Source organism: Lissotriton helveticus, chromosome 1_1, assembly GCF_964261635.1.
Source record: "Lissotriton helveticus chromosome 1_1, aLisHel1.1, whole genome shotgun sequence".
Lineage (NCBI taxonomy): Eukaryota > Metazoa > Chordata > Amphibia > Caudata > Salamandridae > Lissotriton > Lissotriton helveticus.
This window is the reverse complement of record NC_136057.1, coordinates 1,856,825,331-1,856,851,971: the sequence shown is the minus strand read 5'-3', so window position 1 is coordinate 1,856,851,971 and position 26,641 is coordinate 1,856,825,331. Positions and strand designations below refer to the sequence as shown.

Sequence of the window (26,641 nt, the reverse complement as noted above, 5' to 3'; positions counted from 1 at the left end):
CTAGGCCTCTGTTTTTTGCATTCAGCATTTCAGCACAGTGTGTTGAGTGCTTCACAGGACCTACATTTCTGTGAAAAGGTTTGCATTACTAAATAAGGGTTTCCTTCTGTGTTGTGTTTCCATTTCCACGTATGGACTCCATTTAAGTTAGTCTGTTTCAGTAAGGGACCTCTGTTTCAGTAATTGAAGGCGAAGGTTGGCGTTGCAGTGAGATACTCCCTTTCGCTGCAAATCTTTTAATTTTAGTACAAGGCCAGCATTTCATAGCACATCTCCATTTTGAAAACAAAGCGTCAATTTCCATAGACTCATCACACACTACGTCTTCCACTAACAATATTGTGCCAGATAAACAAAGAGTCAAGTTGCAAATGAGAGGTGCAAACTCCGAACCAATAATTGGCAAACTGTCTCTGATTTTGCAATGTCACCTAGGTACTAATAGGGTGTGTCACAAAATATCCAGTCACAGGGGATCTCCGACCCACCTGCCTAATGAATATTAATTAGTCAGATCACTTTTTGCGATATCCCATGACTGGCTACAAACACATGGATGGTGGCCTGCTAGGACCAACAGGGCACCATCAATGTGTTTGTATTTCCAAACAAGAAACTTTTTTTTTTAAAGAAGGACATTTTCCCTAAAGGAACTAATGCTGTTTAGATAAAAGGTTTCCCTTGTAGGATAACATCAGGTTTGGGGTGGGGGTAAGGGTGAGCAGGCACTGCTCCCCTCTATTACTTCCTACCCGGTTGCCAAGACCATTCACAAAGAGGAAGGCGTCCACATAGTACACATTCCCTTTTTCAAATCAGTTGCTATATCCTTTGAGGTGTCAACAACTGAACATTGATTTGCGCCTGAACCATCCTTTCAAAACCCTTCCCTCTGACTCTTCCCCTCCAGCTCCCTTTTACTCATCCCAAGCCTCCTCCTACTGCTATGACCTAAAAAAAAAATCTAAATCCTTCCCTCTTTTATCCCTCCACTATCCTTTTCAAATCAAATAACATACTAACATGTCCCCACGCAAATTAATTTCATATATCACTATACTAATTTGTCACTAATCCCTTATGGGTTCTGGAGTTGCGTGCTACTTGCCGAAAAAGTGCTACAACACCTTGTCAGGGGTAGCAAGCGCTATATAAATGCAACCCTCTTTCCTTCTTCTATCCCTCCACTACCCTTCTCAATCCAAATAACTGATTAACATATCTTCCACTCAAATTACTTTCATATTTCACTATACTATTCACCACTAATCCTTTATGGGTTCTGGAGTAGCGTGCTACTTGCCAAAAAATCACTTCAACACCTCATCAGGAGTAGCAAGCGCTATATAAAAACAAACCTTTTTCCTTCTTCTAGCCCTCCACTATCCTTCTCAATCCAAATAACTAACTAACATATCCACCACTCAAATTACTTTCATATTCCACTATACAAATTCACCACTAATTCTTTATGGGTTCTGGAATAACGTGCTACTCGCCGAAAAAGTGCTTTGACGTCTCCTCAGGGGTAGTAAGTGCTATATAATTACAATACAGTTGCTAACCACTGCTACACAGAATACCGAATCACAATTAGGAAGGAAGGCCCCTTACTGCAATTCTACAACTTAGAAACAAAGCTGCCCGTAGCGCTCAGAGGGGAAATGCACATGCTGCAGACGTATACGTAACCTGCAGGTAACTAATTAAAGTCCTGCAGGGGTCAACTCAATCTTTCATCCTTCCACACGGGACAAAATAAATACTATTGAGTGGCATATTCTGGCCAGGATAAGAATCTCTAATCCAAATGTTTAATATGAACATTACCAATATGTAGTCTGCCCATTTTTCTCTCGCAGCTTTCAGTGCGGCCTGCCGCAGCTTCATGACGTGAGCAAATCGCGAGGCTGGCCAATGCTTCGGTCCAATTTCATCTGAGTACGACCTAGAAGACAATGAATTTGTCAGTCTAATTTAATATACTTTACAAGATCAACATGCAAAACTGATCAGTCACCTACTGATTGACGTAAGGCTGACAACTGCACCATCCCAGAAATGCCCTACTCCCTCAACACATTTGTGGTGGTATAAGGCATGGAATACGTGTATTGCACCAAAATATCGACCACTCATGAATTGTCAGTCGACATTTAATGTTATTTAGATACCACTGATTGTGCTGAATGATTCAAGCAATGCTCCAGGCATGTCAATATTGAGCTGTGCACATTCTCTTAAAAATACTGCTTAATTTTGTGAAATGTATTGTACTTTTCCTTGGTGATCATTACCAGCTTCAACAATATAAATTGAAGTATTGCATGTATGATGGAATGTACTAAGATGAGGTCATATGTTCCTTCTCTGTAGTGTGTTTCAAACACCTGTGTGTAATCTGCCGTAAAGATATGAATTTCATTATTTGTTCTTGCTTCTAAATTGTCCTTTCCTTTTACCATGAGATCATAATTGATGCTCTCTGAAATGCTTGAATAATGTATTGTCTATATTTTTTCGTATGGGCACCTGACTAAAGAAATACATTAAAAAGTGTTACACTAATGCCAATTCTCATGTTGTCATTTTTAATACTGGTCAATTTCTTATCCTTGTCACAGAGCTATGGTCTGCTTTACGTAGACTTGCGTGGTTCCGCATCCTTGAGGGCTCCGAACAGATAAAAGCAAGCATTTGCAATGCAATAGGTCTCGCCTTTGCGAGAGTTTAAGCTATTTGCATTGTAAATGCCTTTTAGTTATCTTTTTTGATAATTAGCACATAAATAAAAGGCATTGTCATTTACAATGCAATGGCTCAAATTCTTGTAAATGTGAGACCTATTGCTTTTCAAAGAAGTGGCCCGGGCTGCTTGGAAAGTGAAAGTGCACCTGGCGTACTGAATGTTGCAGAAAAGCAAGTTGTGCCTGCCGTAGGAGAAACGCATTAAAGAAAATAGTGCTTTCAGACTAAATAAGACATATTGTGTAACAAAAGAAGTAAAAGGGCCAGTCCTCATGGGAGGTTACAAATGAAGATAAGGCGGTACTAAGGAGGGACTAACAAGCCTATTAATGAATCAGTAGCCAGCATTTACAAAGGACAATGACACAAGCCAATGAAAAATATAGGTGGAGAGTGGGCAGAACTTGAAGTCCATACTCGAATACAACATGCCTTGCAGAGTAGCGCATGAAATTCCCAGGCTAGACCTGAAATTGAGCCCTTGTTTGGTTGCACTAGTGTTAGAAATGGGAGTCTCTAGTTGGCAAGGGTTTGTACCTTTGTCCAAATAGGGACCCTTCTTCCTAGTCAGGATAAGGGAGTTACACTCCTAAAATAACACCTGCTCACCCCCTTGGTAGCTTGGCACGAACAGGCAGGCTTATCTTAGAGGCAGTGTGTAAAGCATGTGCACATAACTAACAGTAATACAGTGTAAGCACTACAAAAGGACACCACACCAGTTTAGAAAAATATCCAATATTTTTATATACGTAAGACAAGATCAAAAACGATAAAAACCCACCATACAGTACTTCAAAATCGTCACTTATCAAAATATGCTTTAAAAATAGTTCCTTGATGTCGATAGCTACGTCCAGGGCTATCACGGCATCGTGAGCAAACAAATCCAAACAGTTCTGGCTGACAGCGGTGTCGCAGGCCAGCTACGGGGACGGGAAGACCCGCAAACAGTACCTTTTAGAAATGCAGGGCGTCGATGACCACGGTGTCCACAAGTGTCGGTTCCGAAGGTTGGTGCAGGAGTCGTCGGGGCCCTCAAAGTCGTACACGTTGCAGGTCGATCTCCTCTTTGATGGAGTCAGGAGCGCTAGCGTCGGCAGATGTGGTGTGCTGCTGTGCAAAGTGCAGCCGTGTGGCGTGCGATGCTCTCAGGTCGCGGTGCAGGCAGCAGCGGCTCGGTGGCGGTGTCAGATGGTGTCGATGGTGAGACCAGGGTCGCGGTGCGAGATGAAGGCGGTGCTCGTCACAGTGCTGGCAGGTCACGGTGCAAGCAGCGTCGTCTTTGTTGCTGAAGTGTTGTCATCGACTGACGAACTGGAGTCGATTGCGCCAGCGTCGGTAGGCCAAGGCTGCGGTGCGGGATGAGTGCGATGCGTCGTGTAACTTTACGAGTGGTGCTCTCGAACCACGGTGCAAGCAGAAGCGTCGATTTCGGCATGGAGCGGCGGCGTCGGAGATACCAGGGCGTTGTCGTGAAGCGAGGCGGTACGGAGTGCGGTGCCCACAAGTCGCCGTGCGAGCAATGGCGTCAACAGGCGTCGTCAGTGAGACCAGGGTCACGGTGCGACGTTGAGGTGGTGCCCTCTGCGGTGCCAAGGCGTCATCATAAAGCAAAGCTGTGCGGAGTGCAGGTCATGGTGCGAGCAGCGGCTCGGTGGTGGTGTCAGCAGGCGTCGACGGTGAGACCAGGGTCGCAGTACGGCGTTGCGGCAGTGCCCTCTGTGGTGCCTTCAGGACATGGAGTCAGCAGCGGCGTCGTAGACGTCGTCGAGTTGCTTTTCTTGTGTTGCAGCACAAAACACACAGTCCCCAGTGCTGAGGGCAGAAGAGTTTGAAGTCTTTGTTGTTCCTGAGACTTCTTGAACAGGGGGCAAACTCTACCTCAAGCCCATGGAGAAAATCACAAAAGTAGATTGCAGAAAGTTCAGTCCAGTCCTTTCACTGCCCAAGATAGAAGCAGCCACTGCAGGGCAGCACGGCAAAGCGTACAGCAAAGTGGTAGCCCCTTCTCACAGCTTCTCCAGCTCTTCTTCTTGGTAGTCTTCTTGATCCAAAAGAGTTCTAAAGTTCAGGGGTCTGGGCCCCAATATTTATATCCCAAAATTATTTGATTTCTTAGGTAGAGAATGTCTGTGCCCAGCCAGAACCAGTTTTGCCCTCTTTGGTGTGATTTCCTGGCAGGAGGTGGAGACAGCATTGTCAGAGGCAGACCAGGCACTTTGAGGTGCAAGGAAATCCCCCCCCTTCCCCCATTGCAGCCCAGGTCTATTCAGCCCTTTCCTGGCTCTACCTAGACTATCTGAGCCACTCCTGCTCTCCAGCCTTATGTCATCCAAAACCCAGACAGGCAATCCACATTCCAGCAGAGGCACACGGGATGACTGAGCAAGAAAATACCCACTTTCTAAAAGTGGTTTTTTAAAACACTAAATGTAACAAGCATTCAAAATGCAATAGGTCTCGCCTGTGATTAAGTTAAAGCCATTTGCCTTGCTAATGGTATTGTATAGCAAAGCAAATGGCTTTAACTTAATACAAGGTGAGACCTATTGCATTTTTTAATGCTTGTTTTCAGTTAGCTGGGTAGAGTGATGCCATTTGAAATTAAGTACCCCAACCCTCTGTGCATATTTGACCACCAGAAGGTTCATTCCCTGTGATGTCCTAACAGTGGATAGACTATGCTAGGTAGACTAAGTTATTTACTCCCAGTGATACACTGGTCCCCAGTTAGCATCTGTGATCCTGTTCAGCTGTAAAACACCAAATTCATGCTGTCTTCACGGAGTTTGTGTACTCAGAAAGAATTACATTGAAGTAAAACTGCAGCAAATGCTCTGTTGCAAATGTGTGCTTCTTGGTGTAGGAAGGTGGATATCTGACTATGGTTACCCCCAAACTTTTTGCCTGGTGTTTAGCTGGTTTTTGACTTTAGTTGGCCTGGGATACTGGTATTCAGGGCCCCAGGCTAATTGCTCTCTCCTTAAAATGGACTCCATGTACCTTAGGTACATACACAATTGGAATTGGTTCACCTTATTGGCCCCTGTAACAGAGTACCCAGGTACCCAGGGCATAGGTGCTTCCAAGGCCTACCAGGGGCTGCATATCACAACAAACAAGGGCTTTGACTCATCCACAGTAATGCAGAGTCCAATACTAGAATAAACAACAGAAGGGCAAATACTGTGACTGATTTCACAGAAAGAACAATTAGAACCCAAACTAACAATGATTCAATTGCTAGTCGGCTTTTGAACTGAATCAATTGTATTTATTTCTATATATTTGAAAAATCTTATTTTTTGTACATATTAACACACAATAGAAAAATGCTTTTTACATGTATATATATAAAGAACACCAACAAAAGATAGACAGAATAGTTTACAGTAGGACAAATAGTCCGTGTAGTGAACACAACCTTTCATATAACAGTCGTACCACATTCACACTCACATTCCATACATACCATAATCAACATTGTGCATGTGAGACAAAACGAACAAGAAAATAAATGAGGTCAGGAAAACCAAGTTGAAAGCAAATCACAAATGGCATTAAAAGTATTAAAGAATACTCAATATCACAACGCTTGTATAACAAACAAGATGTATAAAGTTCCTTTCTGACCACAAAACCTAGACAACAAGAGGTATACAAGGTCGACGCGTTTCGAATCGGACCCTTTGTCCGATTCTCATCAGGACCGAAAATCTGAAAAAAGGAAAAGAATTCCTTTTAGTATACTTGTCTTTATGCAATCAAAACAGCGACCTACAAAACCAAACATCGCCTCCTACCTGAGTGTAATCAGTGTTGGGGCACGGGGATGTGCTGTGAACAAAGAATTAGCCTGAGTTTAGTAAAACATCACTAACAAAACCTGCAGTCATGTATGGGGTGTTTAGATGAAAAAATGTACCTGGGTCAGGTGTGATTAGATCCAAGGGTGCTGTGTTCGAAACTGAAAATCAGGGGACCATCTTGATAAGGCGCTTTTTTGTGAGGCTATAAAAATGGAAGACATAACAACCATGGATTTTTGCGCTAAACGGAGTTTAACCATGAGCTGGTTTTTTTTAAAAACATTAAAGAAGAGCAAAATACCTCTGGGACGCGGAATAGCTCAGGGTCCCGTTCCGAATGTTTTTAGTTGGAATCGCCCATGCAGAGCCTTTGGCTGGAAGGGAATCGGGAGGCGTGTGTTAATTCATGCGTTCGAGAGCTAGACGGTCATGTTAAACGTCGCACAGAAAAGACATGCTGTAGTTACCTTGTGTTGGCTTCTCTTGCAGCGTTAACCGGGGCTTCTCGCAGTCTTCCGCATGCCGGTATACGTGTTGCAGATTCAGACCCGGTGATCGAGTGAAGGCAAACAGTGCGCGAGATTTAAGTCATATGACCATAGGGGGAAGCTGGGAATTGTAGTTTGACGGTGAAACTATGGTGGCACGTATCTTTTTTAGAGTGCTCGTGAGACTTCTGATAATTCATTTAACCCATTAAGGACCGTATTGAATTTTAGAATAAGGATAGCTTCACGCTGACACAATTTTTCTTCAATGTCGCCGCCCCTTATGTCTAAATCCACTTTGGACAGAACAGTCCATTTTATGTCTTGTTCCGTGTGTCCCGCAGAAATCCAATGATTAACAAGTGGTGCATTTGCAACAACTTTTCTCACTCGAGATTTGTGTTGACTGATGCGCTGTCTGATTTCCTGGGATGTTTTGCCAACATAAAGTTTTTGGCAGGGGCATAAAATTCCGTAAACGACATTTTTAGATTTACAGTTAGTAAATGTCTGGTGCTTCCAAAAAACTCCATTGTATGAAAAAACGTCACCTTCAATCGTTTTGTCGCAGCACACACAGGTGCCACATTTATGATGACCCCGTATGGGCTGTAAGCCCAACAAATTTCTTAATGTGGGTGGCTCCTTTGAAGGGACTGCTGCGCGAACTAAGAAGTTTGCAATGCTTTTTTCTTTTTTAAACGCAAACAATGGTGGTTGAAGTAAGCTGTCTTCAAGGTGCCTTACTAAGTGCCAGTTCTGGTTGATGGTTTTCTTAAGTTGATTTGCGTGTGGGCAAAAAGTCGTGACGCAAACTGTTCTTTCAAGACTTCGCTTATTCCTCTTTTCCAGCAGGGTCTCTCGAGGGGTCCACCATGCTCTACGCATGGCATTCTTAAGCAATTTTTTAGGATACCCACGATCCATAAGACGTTCCAACAGTTTTTGGGCGTGATCAAAATATTCATCTTTGGCTGAGCAATTACGCCTGATTCTTAAAAATTGGCCAAAAGGAAGATTTTGGCGAAGATTTCTTGGGTGATTACTGGTGTAATGTAATGCCCGATTTCGGTCTGTTGCTTTTCTGAATAGCGTTGTTGCCAATTTTCCTTCCAGTGCATAGACTTTCACATCCAAAAAAGTAGTTTGGTGGTTGTTATAGTTGATAGTGAATTTTATGTCCTGGGTCCGTCTATTCAACCATTCCAAAAACTGGTTTAGGTGTTCTTCTGTTCCATTCCAAATAAAAAATGCGTCGTCAATATAACGCATATAATGACTGATACAATCTTTGAATGGATTGTTGTCTATGATGAATTTTGCCTCAAAGAGGCCCATGAAAAGAACCGCCAGTTCTGGCGCAAAGCGGATTTTATCATCTCTTTGGCAAAATTAGCACTCCAAAAAAACTTTTTCATGTTTGGCTCTGATTTCTTTTACCAAATCAAAGGGGTAGCCATGGGTTGCCCCTTTGCGCCAGAACTGGCGGTTCTTTTCATGGGCCTCTTTGAGGCAAAATTCATCATAGACAACAATCCATTCAAAGATTGTATCAGTCATTATATGCGTTATATTGACGACGCATTTTTTATTTGGAATGGAACAGAAGAACACCTAAACCAGTTTTTGGAATGGTTGAATAGACGGACCCAGGACATAAAATTCACTATCAACTATAACAACCACCAAACTACTTTTTTGGATGTGAAAGTCTATGCACTGGAAGGAAAATTGGCAACAACGCTATTCAGAAAAGCAACAGACCGAAATCGGGCATTACATTACACCAGTAATCACCCAAGAAATCTTCGCCAAAATCTTCCTTTTGGCCAATTTTTAAGAATCAGGCGTAATTGCTCAGCCAAAGATGAATATTTTGATCACGCCCAAAAACTGTTGGAACGTCTTATGGATCGTGGGTATCCTAAAAAATTGCTTAAGAATGCCATGCGTAGAGCATGGTGGACCCCTCGAGAGACCCTGCTGGAAAAGAGGAATAAGCGAAGTCTTGAAAGAACAGTTTGCGTCACGACTTTTTGCCCACACGCAAATCAACTTAAGAAAACCATCAACCAGAACTGGCACTTAGTAAGGCACCTTGAAGACAGCTTACTTCAACCACCATTGTTTGCGTTTAAAAAAGAAAAAAGCATTGCAAACTTCTTAGTTCGCGCAGCAGTCCCTTCAAAGGAGCCACCCACATTAAGAAATTTGTTGGGCTTACAGCCCATACGGGGTCATCATAAATGTGGCACCTGTGTGTGCTGCGACAAAACGATTGAAGGTGACGTTTTTTCATACAATGGAGTTTTTTGGAAGCACCAGACATTTACTAACTGTAAATCTAAAAATGTCGTTTACGGAATTTTATGCCCCTGCCAAAAACTTTATGTTGGCAAAACATCCCAGGAAATCAGACAGCGCATCAGTCAACACAAATCTCGAGTGAGAAAAGTTGTTGCAAATGCACCACTTGTTAATCATTGGATTTCTGCGGGACACACGGAACAAGACATAAAATGGACTGTTCTGTCCAAAGTGGATTTAGACATAAGGGGCGGCGACATTGAAGAAAAATTGTGTCAGCGTGAAGCTATCCTTATTCTAAAATTCAATACGGTCCTTAATGGGTTAAATGAATTATCAGAAGTCTCACGAGCACTCTAAAAAAGATACGTGCCACCATAGTTTCACCGTCAAACTACAATTCCCAGCTTCCCCCTATGGTCATGTGACTTAAATCTCGCGCACTGTTTGCCTTCACTCGATCACCGGGTCTGAATCTGCAACACGTATACCGGCATGCGGAAGACTGCGAGAAGCCCCGGTTAACGCTGCAAGAGAAGCCAACACAAGGTAACTACAGCATGTCTTTTCTGTGCGACGTTTAACATGACCGTCTAGCTCTCGAACGCATGAATTAACACACGCCTCCCGATTCCCTTCCAGCCAAAGGCTCTGCATGGGCGATTCCAACTAAAAACATTCGGAACGGGACCCTGAGCTATTCCGCGTCCCAGAGGTATTTTGCTCTTCTTTAATGTTTTTAAAAAAAACCAGCTCATGGTTAAACTCCGTTTAGCGCAAAAATCCATGGTTGTTATGTCTTCCATTTTTATAGCCTCACAAAAAAGCGCCTTATCAAGATGGTCCCCTGATTTTCAGTTTCGAACGCAGCACCCTTGGATCTAATCACACCTGACCCAGGTACATTTTTTCATCTAAACACCCCATACATGACTGCAGGTTTTGTTAGTGATGTTTTACTAAACTCAGGCTAATTCTTTGTTCACAGCACATCCCCGTGCCCCAACACTGATTACACTCAGGTAGGAGGCGATGTTTGGTTTTGTAGGTCGCTGTTTTGATTGCATAAAGACAAGTATACTAAAAGGAATTCTTTTCCTTTTTTCAGATTTTCGGTCCTGATGAGAATCGGACAAAGGGTCCGATTCGAAACGCGTCGACCTTGTATACCTCTTGTTGTCTAGGTTTTGTGGTCAGAAAGGAACTTTATACATCTTGTTTGTTATACAAGCGTTGTGATATTGAGTATTCTTTAATACTTTTAATGCCATTTGTGATTTGCTTTCAACTTGGTTTTCCTGACCTCATTTATTTTCTTGTTCGTTTTGTCTCACATGCACAATGTTGATTATGGTATGTATGGAATGTGAGTGTGAATGTGGTACGACTGTTATATGAAAGGTTGTGTTCACTACACGGACTATTTGTCCTACTGTAAACTATTCTGTCTATCTTTTGTTGGTGTTCTTTATATATATACATGTAAAAAGCATTTTTCTATTGTGTGTTAATATGTACAAAAAATAAGATTTTTCAAATATATAGAAATAAATACAATTGATTCAGTTCAAAAGCCGACTAGCAATTGAATCATTGTTAGTTTGGGTTCTAATTGTTCTTTCTGTGAAATCAGTCACAGTATTTGCCCTTCTGTTGTTTATTCTACCAGGGGCTGCAGCACGTATTGTGCCACCCCTGGCCTGGCCTCCATATTTGACACAACTGGCTGATCACTCAGCTGGGGTAAGTCGGTGTAACCACCCCTTACTTAGGTGTAGTATGCCTATGCCTAACCTAAAATGGACACATGTGTTCCTATCAGCCACTCCTATGGAAGGCCTCATCAATCCTGGAGGCAGAGTGCTTGGAAATATGTGAGATGGTGCTCTGGCATGAGCTGAGCCTGTCTGCAGCTTTCGGAACCATGTCCTTTAGCTGTTTCATGATACTGCCATACCATATACTCTTAAGTGCATTATAATCCTCGCGGTTAAATGCTATCTTTGGTTTGGCTTTATCAAAACATGTCGAGTAAGGTGTCATACGAATTGGAATACTACCCCCTCGCCAGTTCTGGCGACGGGGGTAGCATTCCACCCTTCTAGAGGGACACGACATGTACCTAACCTGAACCCCGGTTAAAGTTAAACAGAGCCTCAGCATCACAAAATGGATGCTGCCACCACAGACACAAGTCTGACCTCCTGTTGCTGGGAGTCCTTCCAGCGAGGGCAGCTTGGACAAGGGGTTTCCTGCCTTGGGAGGTGCTAGCACCACCCCAGACAGGATTTTGTGTATTGGGTAGGACAGGGCTGAATAGAATCAGACATGCCTGGGGCACACAAGGTGTCCCTGTGCATTTGCCAGTTCAAACCGGTGCTGGGGCTTTCCTGCCCCAGTCTTGGCGCGAAGCTGGACAAAGGAAAGGAAAGGGGGTGTAACCACTCCCCTTCCTGGTCCCACACAGAGGAGGGACCTAGCAGGTGATCCGGCCCCTAGAATTGGAATAAGAGTAGGAGCAGTGTCCTGAGACATCAGATCATACTGAATTCTTTGCGCCATAACTCGATGGCATCTTTCTGGGACTGTCTGGCTTTCCTTTTCCATAATACTTCTTCTACTCGCATGATGCACTCGGCATCCCACGTACCTGATACGGGCCATCTATATTTTTCCTCTAATTCTTTGGTGTACTCTACCCATAAGTCTAGATATAATATGGCACTTATGCCATGCTTATGATACATAAAATGACCTGGACTGTCCCTAGGCGGGACAGGAACTGCTTCCTCGAGCAGACCTTTTCTGGTTTTTAACTGACGTAACTTCGTGAACAGAGGCATAACTTAGACTGGAATCTGGACACAATACAATACATGATAAACACAATAATAACTTAAGAAAACAAATCACTCATACCACGACATTGAAAACACATGAAATAACATTTAAAACAACAGTTCGGACAGAATATTACCTGGAATACTGAAAACAGAATACATGAATTTCTCGAGAACAGAACTTACTAGAACAGAAACTTACTAGAATGACTAGATGCACTGCTAAAACAGTACGAAACTTACCGGTCCCATAAAGAGACACGTCAGGACCCGCATCCACCTAGGTGGACACTTCGTGTTGGATCTGTGTACCCAAACCCACGGACCAGAGACAAATTAATTGACCCTGTCTAGATACTACCCCAGCAACGGTACTCACCGGGCAGCAAGAACGGAAGGCCTCGGACTGGACTGGACTGCTACGACGACGGACGGACGAACTTCGGACTTCAGTTACATTACAGGTGGGCCTCCGGATACCTCGGACCTTGGACTCTCGGCTTGGGCTCTGGTCGGGACTCGCCGCGTTCCTCCACCACCTCGTCTGGATGCTGGACCGCAACCTCCGTCTCCTCCGTGGGCCTGAGGGATACTTGAAGCAGAAATATCTGCACGTGGCCGGTATGGTTCCGTCACGGCTGCAGAGGATCAGGGGGCCTGCGTGGCTTCTCCGGCGCGTGGGGAAAGGGCAAGTCCCTATTCGGGCGCCATTAGACTTGAAATAAGAAGAAAACTGGACTTCGACATTCTGCTGCACAGAAGACTGAAGAGAATCTCCCTTGTGGCCAAGGAGTGACCACCCTCTGAATACAGGCACCAACCAGCAACTCGACGTCTGCTTTGCCGCCGCCTCCCACCGGAGCCCGAGCCCAGAGCCTGACAAGACCCAGACTCCCAGACATCTCACAGCCCGATCCACAGTTCCTGCAAAGAAGGGACCCGTGGAGGCACCGAGAGACGCGGGACCGGACCTCTTGAAAGACCCCCGAGAAGCTGACTGCGCAGCACCCGAGGCACCCTCGATGCTGTGCTTTGGGGTTTGAGAAGCCCCAACCTCGAGCAGCATTTGCACCGAAGATCAGCCCCCCAGCATCTCCACGATCTGCGTGGGGCCCTTTTGCACTTTGCCACTCGACGCGTGCCACGTGGCTAGCGGCCATCTTGGCGACGAAAACTACAACTTACACTGCTGGTCTGGTTGCTCCAGACTGGCCCTTGCTCCCCTGAAAAGGAGCACCCGCTCTGACCTTGCTGGTCCGAGTGAGAAGCTTGAATCGATTCCTGCGTGGCTTGCTTTAGCCAAGGCCTGTTTGCTCCAATCAAGTTGCCGACACCGCCATCAGCGAGAGCCTTCGTGGGACAGCTCGTGACCGACTCCTGGACGTCCTTGACCTCTTCGTGTCCACGTGGCTGCAGAGACAATCTTCACCTCATCGCCTGTTTGCACCCAACATTGCCTGGTTCCTTCCTGGTTCCACGGTAGTCACTGGCTAGTGACTTTGAACATTGTCCCCTCTGCTTTCAGGTCTTCACCTCTTCAGATCCACCCTTGGATCCACCGGAACTCTCCTCGACGACCCGCCTGCAGCATCTTCAGCTCCAAGCACCATCAACCTGCGTGACGAAACCCGACACTACTTCGCACCTGTGCACCCGCTTCCTGTGGGTGAGGTAACTCAGCAACGCCGGTGTTCCCACACTGGTATACACCTCTAGTGCCTGTGTCTAAAGTTTTGTCCTTGTAGGTTCATCGGAAGGTTCCTAAAACAGTAACATTGTAACTTTTACGCACCATTGACATTGCATTGGTGCATGCGTGCGCTTTCCGCACTGCACCCGAGTCCCGCGGGCCTTTCCCGACTTCATCACTGCTAGTCTCGAACAGCTCCAGCGATTCCCCAGGCCCTAGGCCTCTTCACTTTTCCCATAGTGGTTCTTATACCACTATTTTAGTATATGGTTTAGGTGGCCCCTAGGGCTCATCCATATTCGTGCAACTTTTGTATATTTAAACTGTGTTTTGTTTTAACACTTATGCTTCTGTGCTCATAAAGAGTATAGGGGATATTTGTAGAAATAAATCTATATATATTTTCAATATATATCTGTGTGGTGTCCTTTCATTTGGTATTCAAGGGGATTGTGTATGGTAAAACAGCTTGCTTCACATGCCTTTACAGAGTTTAGCCTAAGACTGCTTAGTCCATGCTACCCCTAGGATAGCTTGTCTATAAGGTTGACTTTACAACCTCCACCATAAGGGTTGCTTGGCATGGTACAAGGTGATCACTAGAACTAGTCAGCATCATATACCAGGCCAACTTCTCACACTTGGGTAACAGGAAATAGAGCACACATATTCTCCTGCAGCCCATGATTCTTAAATTAACCCTCACCAGGGAGAAATACTGCAAAGATACTGTACAAACTGCTCAGTTTTTACTTATTAAAGATTGTATGTGTGCAACACTTTTACCGGACAAAAAGCATGGTGCATGATTAAAATGTATCAAGAAAACAAACTGACCTTGTAATATTTCCTTTTGTAAAATAAAAGGGGAAACTGAGTTAGTTCCCAATTTGGCCTGCACTTTCAGCAAGTGAAAGCGGACACCAAGATATTACTTATTGCGTACATGCAAACATGAGCAAAATCAGTATGTTCCATGTTTTGCCCTAGTGCAAAAATGTTTGTAAGAAATGGAGCAAACTATTCCCTGATCATAAAAAATGTATTAAAACAAGCAGTGCTTTATTTTTCCACCAGTACAAAATGCTTGCAATCATGGCAGTCCATGTCGACTGTAATGCGGAAAGCTTAACTGAGGAACAGAAAAAAGTTATTTGGGAAAGGAAGTGTTCACAACAAAAGAAAAACTTAACACAAAGAAGCCTTTAACAAGCATTTACAATGCAATGGTTTCGCCTTTGGAAAAAGTTAGAGCTATTGGCATTGTAAATGACAAATGTTGTATTTATGTGTTGGTTTTGAAAACAGATAAATAAATGGCATTGTCATTTACATTGCCATTAGCTTAATCTCTTGCAAATGTGAGACCTATTGTACCCTACGGACGAGCTCAGCAGACAGCAATTACTACCACACACACACACCCAGAGCCACACACACACACACACACACCCATAGCCACACACACACACACAGAGCCACACTAACACACACATCCAGAGCCACACACACACCCAGAGCCACACACCCAGAGCTATACACACACCCAGAGCTACACACACACCCACACACCCAGAGTCATACACACACCCACACACCCAGAGCCACACACACATTTAGAGCCACACACCCAGAGCCAAACACACGCAACCACCCAGAGCCACACACACACCCACACATTCAGAGCCACACACCCACCCACACACTCAGAGCAACACACACACCCAGAGCCACACACACACACACACACACACACCCACCCACCCAGAGCCACACACACCCAGAGCCACACACACACTTCGTAATTGAAGTTCAGAGGCCAGGGGGTCATCGGTTACTTGGGTAACAGTGGTTTGCAGACAGTATGGGGCTGTACCGTGCTGTTTTGAAGTTTATGTACATTTTTACAGTTCATTATAAAAGGGGTGGAGCTCGATCTCTGACACTTCCTATTCTTTTGAAGCACCTATGGGTAAGGCTCGAGGCAGCCTGCACTTCTTTGGCAGGGCTTTGACTAACAGGAAATGCCCACCCTTTCCTTCTTAGTGCGCCAATCACTGCTCTGATGTGAGGCTGTGACGGTTCCAGCCCTGTGCTCCAGTCCGTGCTACTCGGGCAGCACAGCGCGTGCTCATATCCTCAAGGTCAACTCTATTTCTAATGTGCAAAGTTAATTAAAAAAAGTTACACAGCACCATCAATACATCGGGACAATAATAACATTGTGGAAGTACAGTGATAAATATACAAATATACTGAGTTACTAAAATCAAATGCATTATAAATTCTCGTTCATTTAGATTAAAATACATTTTAAAGTACAGCGTGAACTAATTGAATTATAAATCATGAGCTTAACTGTGCAAATAATATCAAGGACATGAGCGGGCAAACTTGATTTACCCATGTCCTTTCTTCTAGCTTCAACTATTTCTGAGCCTTTCCCACCCGGATACTGAAAGCGACGAATCCCGTCTGGGTTGAGCGCGGTCATAGGATCTTCTCTGCTTGTTCGAACGGCTGCTTGATTAAAGGCGCCCCCAACATCCTTCTGCGGTCTGAACATCTGCTCACTTTTTTCAGTATTTTATAGTTCGAATTTTGAATAATATCATAGAAGGGCAAACGTTATTGCCTGTATATTAATTAATACATTGATATACTGGTTATTAATGTGGCACACAGCTCAAAATAAATGACTGCATCTGAAATAAAGGGTGTCGATATTATCCACACACTGGAGCTCACTGCAGCGACTTCAGAAGGATGAAAGCATAATCAGCCCCGCCAGCACTGGAACGTGTAACCTGCAGTTCATGCTCCATTCTCTGCTATTCTCTCCCCTCTCTTGAAGACCAGGCATGAAGGGATCACACCCCCATATTTCTAAAATGCAGTGTTTTGTTGAGCTGCGACCCATGCCTTTAAAGGCACCAGAACTCTCTACCCAGGTTTACCTCCCCGAACGAGGCAACAGAGATGTCTTTCATGCGATCAGCAATGCGGTGACATTGATTAATAAGGTTTGTCCACTATACCGGAAATGCATTGAAGGCTCGTGCTTTTTTTTTTTTTATTTATTGCGATTTTATATAGAGCAAACATTACCTGAAGGCGTCAGAGCGCTTTACAAAAGAACCAGTTGCGTTACATAAGGACTTTGGATTACATGAGTTACATAAGAGATGCAAACAGAAAAAAAATGTAAATATACAAGAGGAGTGAAAGGAGGTGAAATTTGCAAATGTACAAGTTGTAAAGTCACTCAAGGAAGAGATACCAACAGATACACTCTAAAATCCCATAGGAATGGTAGTAAGTACAAAGCTCTACTACATATACTGCTGCTGTCCCGCCGCCATTGATTCACCCACCACCATTAAGACAGAGACCAGACTACTACTAGTAGTAGTAGTAGTCACACACCGTGTCACCCGGCCGGGGCCCGCCTACCCATTTGTATCAATTTCCAGGGGCCCCGGCAGGGACGGACCCCACACGCACCTCGCACCATAACCATTCATCCTCAGGCTGCAGTGTCATGGCTCGCTCAACAACACTTAAAGAGGCAGAGTGCCACCTTGCACTTTCAGGTCCAGAGTGAGGTCTGTTGAATGAACTTTAAGAGGCAGAGATTGTGGAGAGAGTGACAAGCTGTCAGTGAGTCCTGGTGGCCGGGGTGTAGGTTGAGCAGGCTTCTCCCCAGCCCCAGAGTCCTTCGTACCGAGTCTGGGGTCTCCCCAGGATCCTCGTGCACACGTCACTGCGTCCAGGCGGCACAGACCCCACGCTTTAGGAGGGAGGTGGGTGACATCCGAAGATGACCAGGTGCGAGCAGGCCTGAAATGGGACCAACACGAGAAAACTGTGAATATTGTAGATACAGGAGTAAAGGCGCAGATCCGAGCAAATGATGAGATTGTGAGGGGTTGGACATGACGTGCAAACACAAGCCTCCTGAGAGAAGCGCCCTGAAGGCTTCATGTGTGAGGCAGGGGTGTGAGGAAGAGGAGGCGGACGGACACCCTCGCTATGACTTCTAAGAAAGGGGAGGCCCCCCACGGCACGCGGCTCCCACTCCAGACAAGTCCTGGGATGTCCTGGTGACTCACCCCCAGCACCCTTGGGGCATGGGCATGGTGTCAGCAGCGCTGTCCGGGGTGAAGGCAACTGCCTGGATGTCAGGTGCAATGCGTTGCACTAGTGCAAGGCGACCTAAGTGTGCCAGGTCAGGGGGGTGGACAGAGCCCCGTGTCTTCGAGGCTGAGGCGCTGTCCTGCGCTCTCCCTGCAGCACGGCGGCTCTGGTGACTGCTGTGCAGGACTTTTCAGTACATTTGCCCCAAGGCTTCCCCTAGAGTTGCCCCTGCAGGTGGTACCGGGCCAGCCACCAGTGCTTCATTAGTAAAAAGTGCCGGCCGGGGCCCCGCACCATCCACTGATTCCTGCAAATAATTGTCATACACACTCTGGGCCCGGCCGGGGCCCCGCACCAGTCAGTCCAGGCACTGAAGCAGAGAGCAGAGCCCACCGCTCAGCCTCAGCCGCTGCCAGCCTCACGTCACGGTCCCCGGCCGGGGCCCCGGCCCGCACCATTCATTTCCTGCAGGCTGCAGCTACCAGCCCAGCCCAGTGCAGTGCAGTGAGTGCTGCTGCTGCCAGCCTCGGCCCGGGCCCCGCACCCCATTCCTGCAGTGCTGCGGCTGCCAGTCAGTGGCAGTGTGCCAGCCTCGGCTCACTCACGGGCCACGGCAGGGGCCCCGCACCATTCCTGCTTCAGCAACTGCAGTGCTGCCAGTCAGTGAGGGGCAGTGCCAGCAGCTGAGCCAGCCTTCCTGCAGTGAGTGCAGTGCTGTGCTGCTGCCTCACTCACCGGCCCCGGCCGGGGCCCCGCACCAGTCAGTCCAGGCACTGAAGCAGAGAGCAGAGCCCACCGCTCACCCTCAGCCGCTGCCAGCCTCACTCACCGGCCCCGGCCGGGGCCCCCACACCCATTCTCAGTGCGCACCGGCACCAGTAGCCACTAGCAGCCACTAGCTCAACAGACTCAGTCTCAGCCGCTCACGGGGGCCCCGCTGCCCGCACCGCACCATTCCTGCCTGGAGTGCCACTGCCTGCTGCAGTAGTGCTGCCAGTGCCAGCCCACCCAGGACTGAGTCTGCCCCCCCCCACCATTCCAGTCAGGCTGCAGGCAGGATCAAGAGGCAGAGAGCAGCAGTTAGTGTCAGAGCCGCTCAGCCTCAGCCACACGGGCCCCGGCCGGGGCCCGCACCATTCCTGCTGCCAGCCACGCGGGTCCCGGCTGGGGCCCCGCACCATTCTGCTGCCCGAACTGCATCAGGCTCACATGGGCCCCGGCAGGGGGGGGGCGCACCATTCCTGCTGCTGCCAGGCTCACGGGGCACCGGCCGGGTCCGTTCATAATTTTAAAATAATTCTTGATACATTACGTCATCAGACTCGTCATCAATGTACAGTGAGGGGCCCCGGCGGGGCCCCCTGGAGCGCGAGGCCCCCCCGCAACGCGGGGGTTGCGGGGGCTTGTGTTACGCCCCTGCGGCAAGGTTGTTGTTCCACGTCTTCCTTGGACAGACACGGCTCACGTCCTCCCGGCAGGCCTCATCATCAGACAGCTTCCATCCGCCGGGCCCACGCCTCACGGGGGACACGACGACTTGCGGCTGCTGTGGCTGTGGGGCAGCCGCGCCGCCTGCCTTCGGGGCGTCTACAGCTATGCCATCCCCACGTACCGCCAAAGCCCACATCCCGCATAACAGCAGCATCGCCCACAGCTCCATCCCACGTCCACAAGCACACGAACGGCGGGAGGGGGGCGGGAGAGGACGAGGGAGGCGAGAGAGTACACGAACGGCGGGAGGGGGGCGGGAGAGGACGAGGGAGGCGGGAGAGTACACGAACGGCGGGAAGGGGGCGGGAGAAGACGAGGGGGGCGGGAAACGTGCACAGGACAGTGAGGGGAGGGGGGACGGCGGGAGGAAGGCAGGACAGCAGCAAGCACGGCCCGGCCGGACCAGATTCAGGGGCGTTCCCGGCTTTCGGCTGACGTCGCGTGACGTCGGCAAAAGCCAAAGAATCTCGGGAACGCCCCCGAATCTGGTCCGGCATTGACGGACAGGCCCCTCGTCCAATGGCTATGCTCCATTTATGGAGCCAGCCAATGAATGACGAGGGCCGACCCAAAGCCACACTACAGTTCTCATAAGATTTCTCCTGCGCAAAAGCTGCTTGCGCAGCTTTTTGCAGTCGAAACCTAAAAAGGGCACAGTGAGCCTCAGAAATAGGGGCCAGAGGTCCAGGAGGACGCAGGACCAATGAGTATAGCCAAGGCAAGAAAAACATTAAATGCACCTGTCCTGTGATCCATCTGAGCAAGGCGGGATGCCAAGTCCAAGTCCTAATAGCCTGAACTGGCTCAGCGGGCTCCGACTGTTAAAGGTTTGATAGGGCTTGGCTTTGAAGACCTTCGGAGGATGAAATGTAGAAAGGATTGATTCCAACCTACGACCTGCAGGTCACCGCAGGTGTTCAGCCCCACCATAAATAGACTGGGTGTGCTACAAGTGCATCGGGTCGGGGGAAATTGTCAGATGAGAAACACAAACAAGTCTCAGGGTAACCCTGTAACCCCTCCAGGCAGTCCCTGCCTCTTAGCAACCTAATTAAAGAGCAGTAAATAGGTTATCAGAAGCGCTTCCGGGGAAGTTAGAGCTAATTAAGTTAAAGTGGAGAGTGTGTTGTAATGTAAAACTTGTTCTATGTCCAGTATTGGAAAACACTGGCCACTCACGGCTATCGGTACCACAATCCACTCTCGAAACATCACAAACCTCACTTTTGGTATAAACCAGCCGTGCTCTCATTAGGGGCTGCACTCTGAAAGATGGTGAGGTGTGATAGAAGGAAGCCACGATTGTACTCTACAGCCACAGGGTCAAAAGTTCTTCCACCCACACCGGATTTGTCAAAACAATTACAATACAAGAATGTGCACTATTCAGACAAGCTGTGCACCAAGTGAAAGAAAATAGGAATCAGCAGTCATGTTTGAACAATCTAGCGCCGATACTAGTGCTGAACAGAAAAATAAGGGTGCATTAATCCCTGAACTTGGACTCTAAGCCCCCATATTTAAAAGGGGTTAGAGTGCTTTCACACAAGATATCAATGTGGCAGTCAAGAGGTTTACGAGGGGAACTGAAAAGCAACAGCAGGATTGTAGAAAAAAGTGAGCGAACCCCTTCCATTCAATCCAGTCTAATTACGAGTCCAGGATGTATAGACTTCAGTGGGAGCAGCAGCGGAGAGCCATAGAGGTGTGTTAAAATGAGATTCGGGTGGGGGTGGTAACTTAAGAAGCATTGAGATAAATGCAGCATATGAAGGAGAAATAACATGGGGGGGTGCACATGACAGCGAGCACAGCAGGTGGTGGCAGGGAGAGAGCAAACTAGGATTAAGGCTGCTGAACACGTTACGATCAGTGTGCGAAGAGGTCAATTAACTCACCTTTAGATGTGAATCTACTTAATTGGACCATGGAAGTGAGACAACAAAGGACCAGGAGCCGGCGTGAGTCCTGGCATCCACGGGTATGAGAGTGGCTTGGGGCATAGCAATTTGGTAATCTCAGCGAGCATGCCGGAACGTAATCTCTAAGATCTAAGCGTATAAGTAAGGGGAGGCAAATCAAGTATCAAACGGCAGACCCAAAGCCAATGGGTATGCATCGAGAGAAGCAACTCACCTCATAGTCGAGAAACTGTGGTACTAATTAATCCGGCTGTAAATACCTTCCATAAAAGCGAAAACTTAATATACGCTGACAGAAACAAGAAACAAAGCTGGAACTGCAACCGCAAAGATCAAAGATTAAGCTTGTACGTGATGCGTGTTTTCCTGAAGTTTGTGCATGATGGTTCTATGGTTTTGTTTTTAAAATGTGCTAACTTGTTTGGATTGTCCGGGTGACGCGTGCCATAAAGGCTTCACGTAAACACTGCTTTGTTCCCGGCCGCCGCACTTCGTCTTTGATCTTTGCGGTTGCAGTTCTAGCTTTGTTTCTTGTTTAAAACAAGCGCTGTATGGGACAGGATCAGCATCGCCATTGGGTGCCCTAGCCAGGGGGATGGGGGCAGTGAGAGCCACGCTCAACACCGCACCAAATGAGCAGGCACAGAGCAGCATGACAGTGCTGAAAGTTTCTAGGTCCATGTAGGAAAGTGTTGGACTGCAGCCAGCAACAGAAATCACACAACGAGGCATTCGTGAAGGGGGGCCACGCTAACATTAAATGTTTTTTTTTAAAAAGCAGGCGAGTGGTGCACGCCGCTTGGGTTGTGACCCCAATGCCCCCTTCCCTTTCCGCCCTGAGAACTGACGAGTCAGTCAGGTTGGCGAAGGATAAGCGTAAACAAGCCCGTTACCATATGAAGAGCGTTCTCACAGCGCCCAATCGGAGAGCCGGACTGGCGTGTGCAAGGCAGCGTGACGAAGCTTCTGATAAGAAACTTCGTAACAACAGCCGTAATGCAGGCGAGCCAGTCCGGGTGAGCTGGCCCAAAAAGCGAACAGGAGGCAGCCTAGAAACTTGATTTCCAGGGGCAGCCCACCGTTTAACATAAACGGTGACGCAAACCAATGGGAATAAGGGGCGGGGCTTCAAGCCCTTTTTTCAAAGTCCTCATCTACAATAAATCTCGCCGAGCGAGCTACGCATGTGCGCAGCAATGCTAGGCGAGGCCTAAAAATCACCTTTACTAAAAGATGCATCTTTAGAGTCTGAGTTCATGCATACTAAACTTTATTTCCCTACCTAGTTCCCAGGGCCCATTATGTTTATAAGATGTTATAAACAAACTTCCCATTATGTCCTATGGGGAACAGGTAGCCTTACAATAGTGAAAAACGAAATGGGCTGCAATTCACTATCAAGACATGCCACACACACCAGGGCATGTCCTACCTTTCACATACACTGCACCCAGCCCACAGGGGTACCTTGGACCTACCTTAGGGGTGAGTGACATGTAGAAAAGGGAAGGTTTGGGGTCTGGCAAGTGGGTGACCTCGCCAAGTCAACATGGCAGTTACAAACAGCGCGCAGACTCTGCAATGGCAGGTCTCAGTTACCTTTTTAGGACAACTCACGTGGGTGGCACAACCAGTGCTGCAGGCCCACTAGTAGCATTTGATTTACAGGCCCTGGCACACTCAGTGCACTTTACTAGGGACTAACAAGTAAATCAAATACCCAATCCTGGAAACACCAATCCATAACATATCTTACCACAGGAGCACTTGCGCTTTACCACTGATCAGCAGTGAGAAAAGTGGGCAGAAACACCACACCAGCAAAAACAGAGTCCAAACCAGGAGGGCAGAAAGCAAAAAATCTGCGGAAACACGCCAAAAGATGCCAAGTCTAACAACTAGTGTGCATGAGCATTACTTAGGGAAGCACGATGGGATCTTTCGCTCCCTTTCTTCTGTAGTGGGAGATGTGCCTGGAAGATTCACCCCTTCAGGAGTTGCTTACAGCCCGGAGGCGAATAAACAGATTGTAGCTCTATCTGAAGACCCCATGGCCTCCTCCTAGAGGCTCGATAAATCAAGCATTTCACAGCTTTTGGAAAAATATAAGAAATATATTTTTTTATCTCATATAGAAAATGTGTAAAGGCTGCATATGTACATAGACAGCAAAAGTCCTACACACAGGTGATGTGCTGTAGTCCCTAATATGCCAGTCTGTCAGTTCTAAGCTCAGATGGAGTGATTTCAAGTGATTCACTCTAGTAATTTCTACAGATTCTCAGTCCACACTCAAAACTCTGGCTTATTGATGGGCACCAGCCAGAGAGAGAGAGAGCAGTTACTATTGCATGTTGAAATGCAGGAATGTGGGTGTGTTTGGCTACCCTATAAAACATACTGGTGGTTGATGCTCACAATGTTAATGCTTAGTATAAAAGCAAACTATCACCAGAAATAAGAGGACATTGCTCAGCATAGGACTCCCCAACAGATTCAACCTGTATATGTTTTTAACTACATTTTTTTGCCCCCAACACAGAATTTACCCAATCACATCTTTGAAAACTGATCTGCCTCATTCTGAAATGGGTCTCTTGGCACGGATCAGATCAGCTACTGCCCTGCCGAGATGGGGGAAGGCTTAATTGGGGACTACAGAGTTCAAAGAATAATCTAGGTAAGGAGGAAAGCTCCAAACGGATCGCAAAAGTAAAGGAAAACGTCCTGTGGATAGAGATCTACATTTTGCAGGTCTGTATAGCAAGTGAACAGTAGCGGCTGCTCCCGGGAGGCAGCAGTAGGGCAGGGAGGAGGGAAGTGGGGAGAGGGGGTTTAAAAGACAAAAAAAAGATAATTTACCTGCCGGCTGCTGCCTCTTCTCCGTCCTCTCTGTCCTCTTCCTGGCTTCTGTATGAGCAGGAAGCACCCAGGCTCCCCTAAGCCAATCACAACGCTGCAATGCAGCACTGTGATTGGTCTGGACGTCGTGGTTTGGCGCTCAGACAGGAAATGGGAGCCTGGGAATGTTCTCCACCTAGGCTGTAATGCCCTGGGAGGAGAACATGCAAAGTGCGCATGACTGTTTGCCCGGCCCATTACGACCCAAACAGTCATGAGCACTTAGAGAGTGCCACCACTCCCCCGCCAACCCCCTGCGCTGCCCAGCCCAGATTAGCCTCAGCCCGCAAAACTGCCTCAGCACTGAAAAATAAAATGATAATAACCTCACATTATTATAATTTTATTTTTCCTTTATTACAGTGCAGAAAGGCAGCGGGGGGACTACACTCCTCCCCTGCAAGTAAACCCTCCTCCAGGGTTAAGATCACAGGGGGTTCCCCCAGAGGAGTGTAGGGCACTGCTTAGGGGCCAGGTAGGAAGATACTTCTGTAAATACAATTTATACAGATCTATTTAAAAACACACAATTTCATTATATTTCAGTTACACCAATGGATTTTCGTAATTTGAATACATGTTTAAAAAAGCTTAAAAGTACAACAACGGTTAGAACTGTGTCCATTCTCTGACATTCTAAAAAAGCTAAACGACATCTATTTAAATTCATGTCTTTGAGGAAGGGGATTATAACTTTCCTGCGAGGTATGATATAACATTTACAAAAAAATAAAATGTGAATATCAGATTGGGGTGAGGAATCATCACACGGGCAGGTAGGTAAATGTCGCGACCATAAATTCATTTCTGGGAAGGACAAGAGTCTAAAAACAAGATTTAATCTAAAACGGGTTAAGAGAAATCGATCATAATTTGACATCAACAGGGTCAAATAGGGCTGTACTTTTACACCAGTCAATATTAAATTGTGCGAGGTAACTGTCTTTTTGCTGATTTCCGCTCGCCTTCTTTTGTCCTCAAGGTGATCCAAACTCAGTTTTTTCAAAAGTTTTCTGGGTATGTTTCCCATAGAGGGTGGGTTCTCATAGTATTCTCGGCATCCAATATCAATCATAAAATGTTTAATATAATCTAGCCAATCAACGGTACCCATATTTTCTATTTTTAATATATCCTGTAGCATAGCCCAATTAACTACACATTCGTTAGTAGTCCATACCCTGTGCCACAAAAGGATGGGCTGTATTCTAATTAGATCTGAAATATGGGGTTGACCCAATTCTATGTGACAAATGTATGTTGAAACACTCTGCGGTACAGCTAGAACATCCCGCAAAAATTTATTTTCAACAATTTGTAGTGATTCTATATTAGAAAAACCCCAAAGTCCCGCACCATACAGGGCTACAGATGTACATGTGGCATTATATATAGTCAAGATTTCTCTTATTGGTTTGTTACCCAGCTTTTTTATAAAAGTCTTTATGGCCATTGTGGAGAAGTGTGGCTCAGGGGTTAGAGGCGGCAGACCCGGAATCTGAGATCGGTCCTGGACCAGGGTTCAATTCCCCACCCGGCGGGTCTTGGGCTAAAAAAATTCCACGGACTCGATAATTCTCACCCCGGTGCCTCCTCGACTCACGGGTTCACACTCTGCGACTCTGGGCAACAGCTTGCTTAATCTCCACAACGGCCCCTCGTGGCGGGATGCCTGACTTTCACCTTGTGGATACCCTGCTATCTCACAGGGGAATATCAGGAAGGGTTCCCTAAGCAAGCGCCGGGACACCTGCTTTGCGGGTAGCTGTGCGCTATATAAGCTCAACTACATTTACATTTACATTTACATTATAGTTTTTTGGAACAAAAGAGTTCTGGCCTTTATAGCACTTGTCCATCCCCCCAGTTCATGGAACAAAACACCCAGGTAAGGAAAAGAGGTAATATTTTCCAAGGGAACATTATTTAAGTACATACTTTTCATCTTTTTCCCAGATCTTGTACCACAGTTCATGGAGTATGTTTTACTGCAATTGATTTTTAGGTCTAAACTCAACATGAACTTTTCGAAGGATAATAACAATTTTTGTAGGGCCAAGGGGGTACGAGCCATTAAGACGGCATCGTCCGCATACATGACCGCAGGGATCAGCCTCTTCCTCACCCTGGGCACATCCCTGCACTCCTGCAGGAGTCGATGTTCAAGTCCATTTATGTAAAGGAGAAATAAGAAGGGGGCCAGAACACACCCCTGGCGTACTCCGCGTCCCACTCCAAATCTCCTAGTACATTCTCCCCCACGGCCATATTGGACTGTGGCTGTGGCTCCTGAGTATAATTCTCT

General features: G+C 46.7%; 1 protein-coding gene across 1 annotated transcript in view; it reads right to left on the bottom strand.

Moving 5' to 3' along the window:
- COLGALT2 (collagen beta(1-O)galactosyltransferase 2) overlaps window positions 1-26,641 on the bottom strand; it is a 230,533-nt gene that overhangs the window by 82,183 nt on the left and 121,709 nt on the right. Inside the window, exon 3 of the mRNA XM_078659220.1 lies at window positions 1,831-1,948. Within this exon, the coding sequence (XP_078515346.1) occupies window positions 1,831-1,948 (118 nt within the window). The remainder of the gene's footprint in view (window positions 1-1,830; window positions 1,949-26,641) is intronic.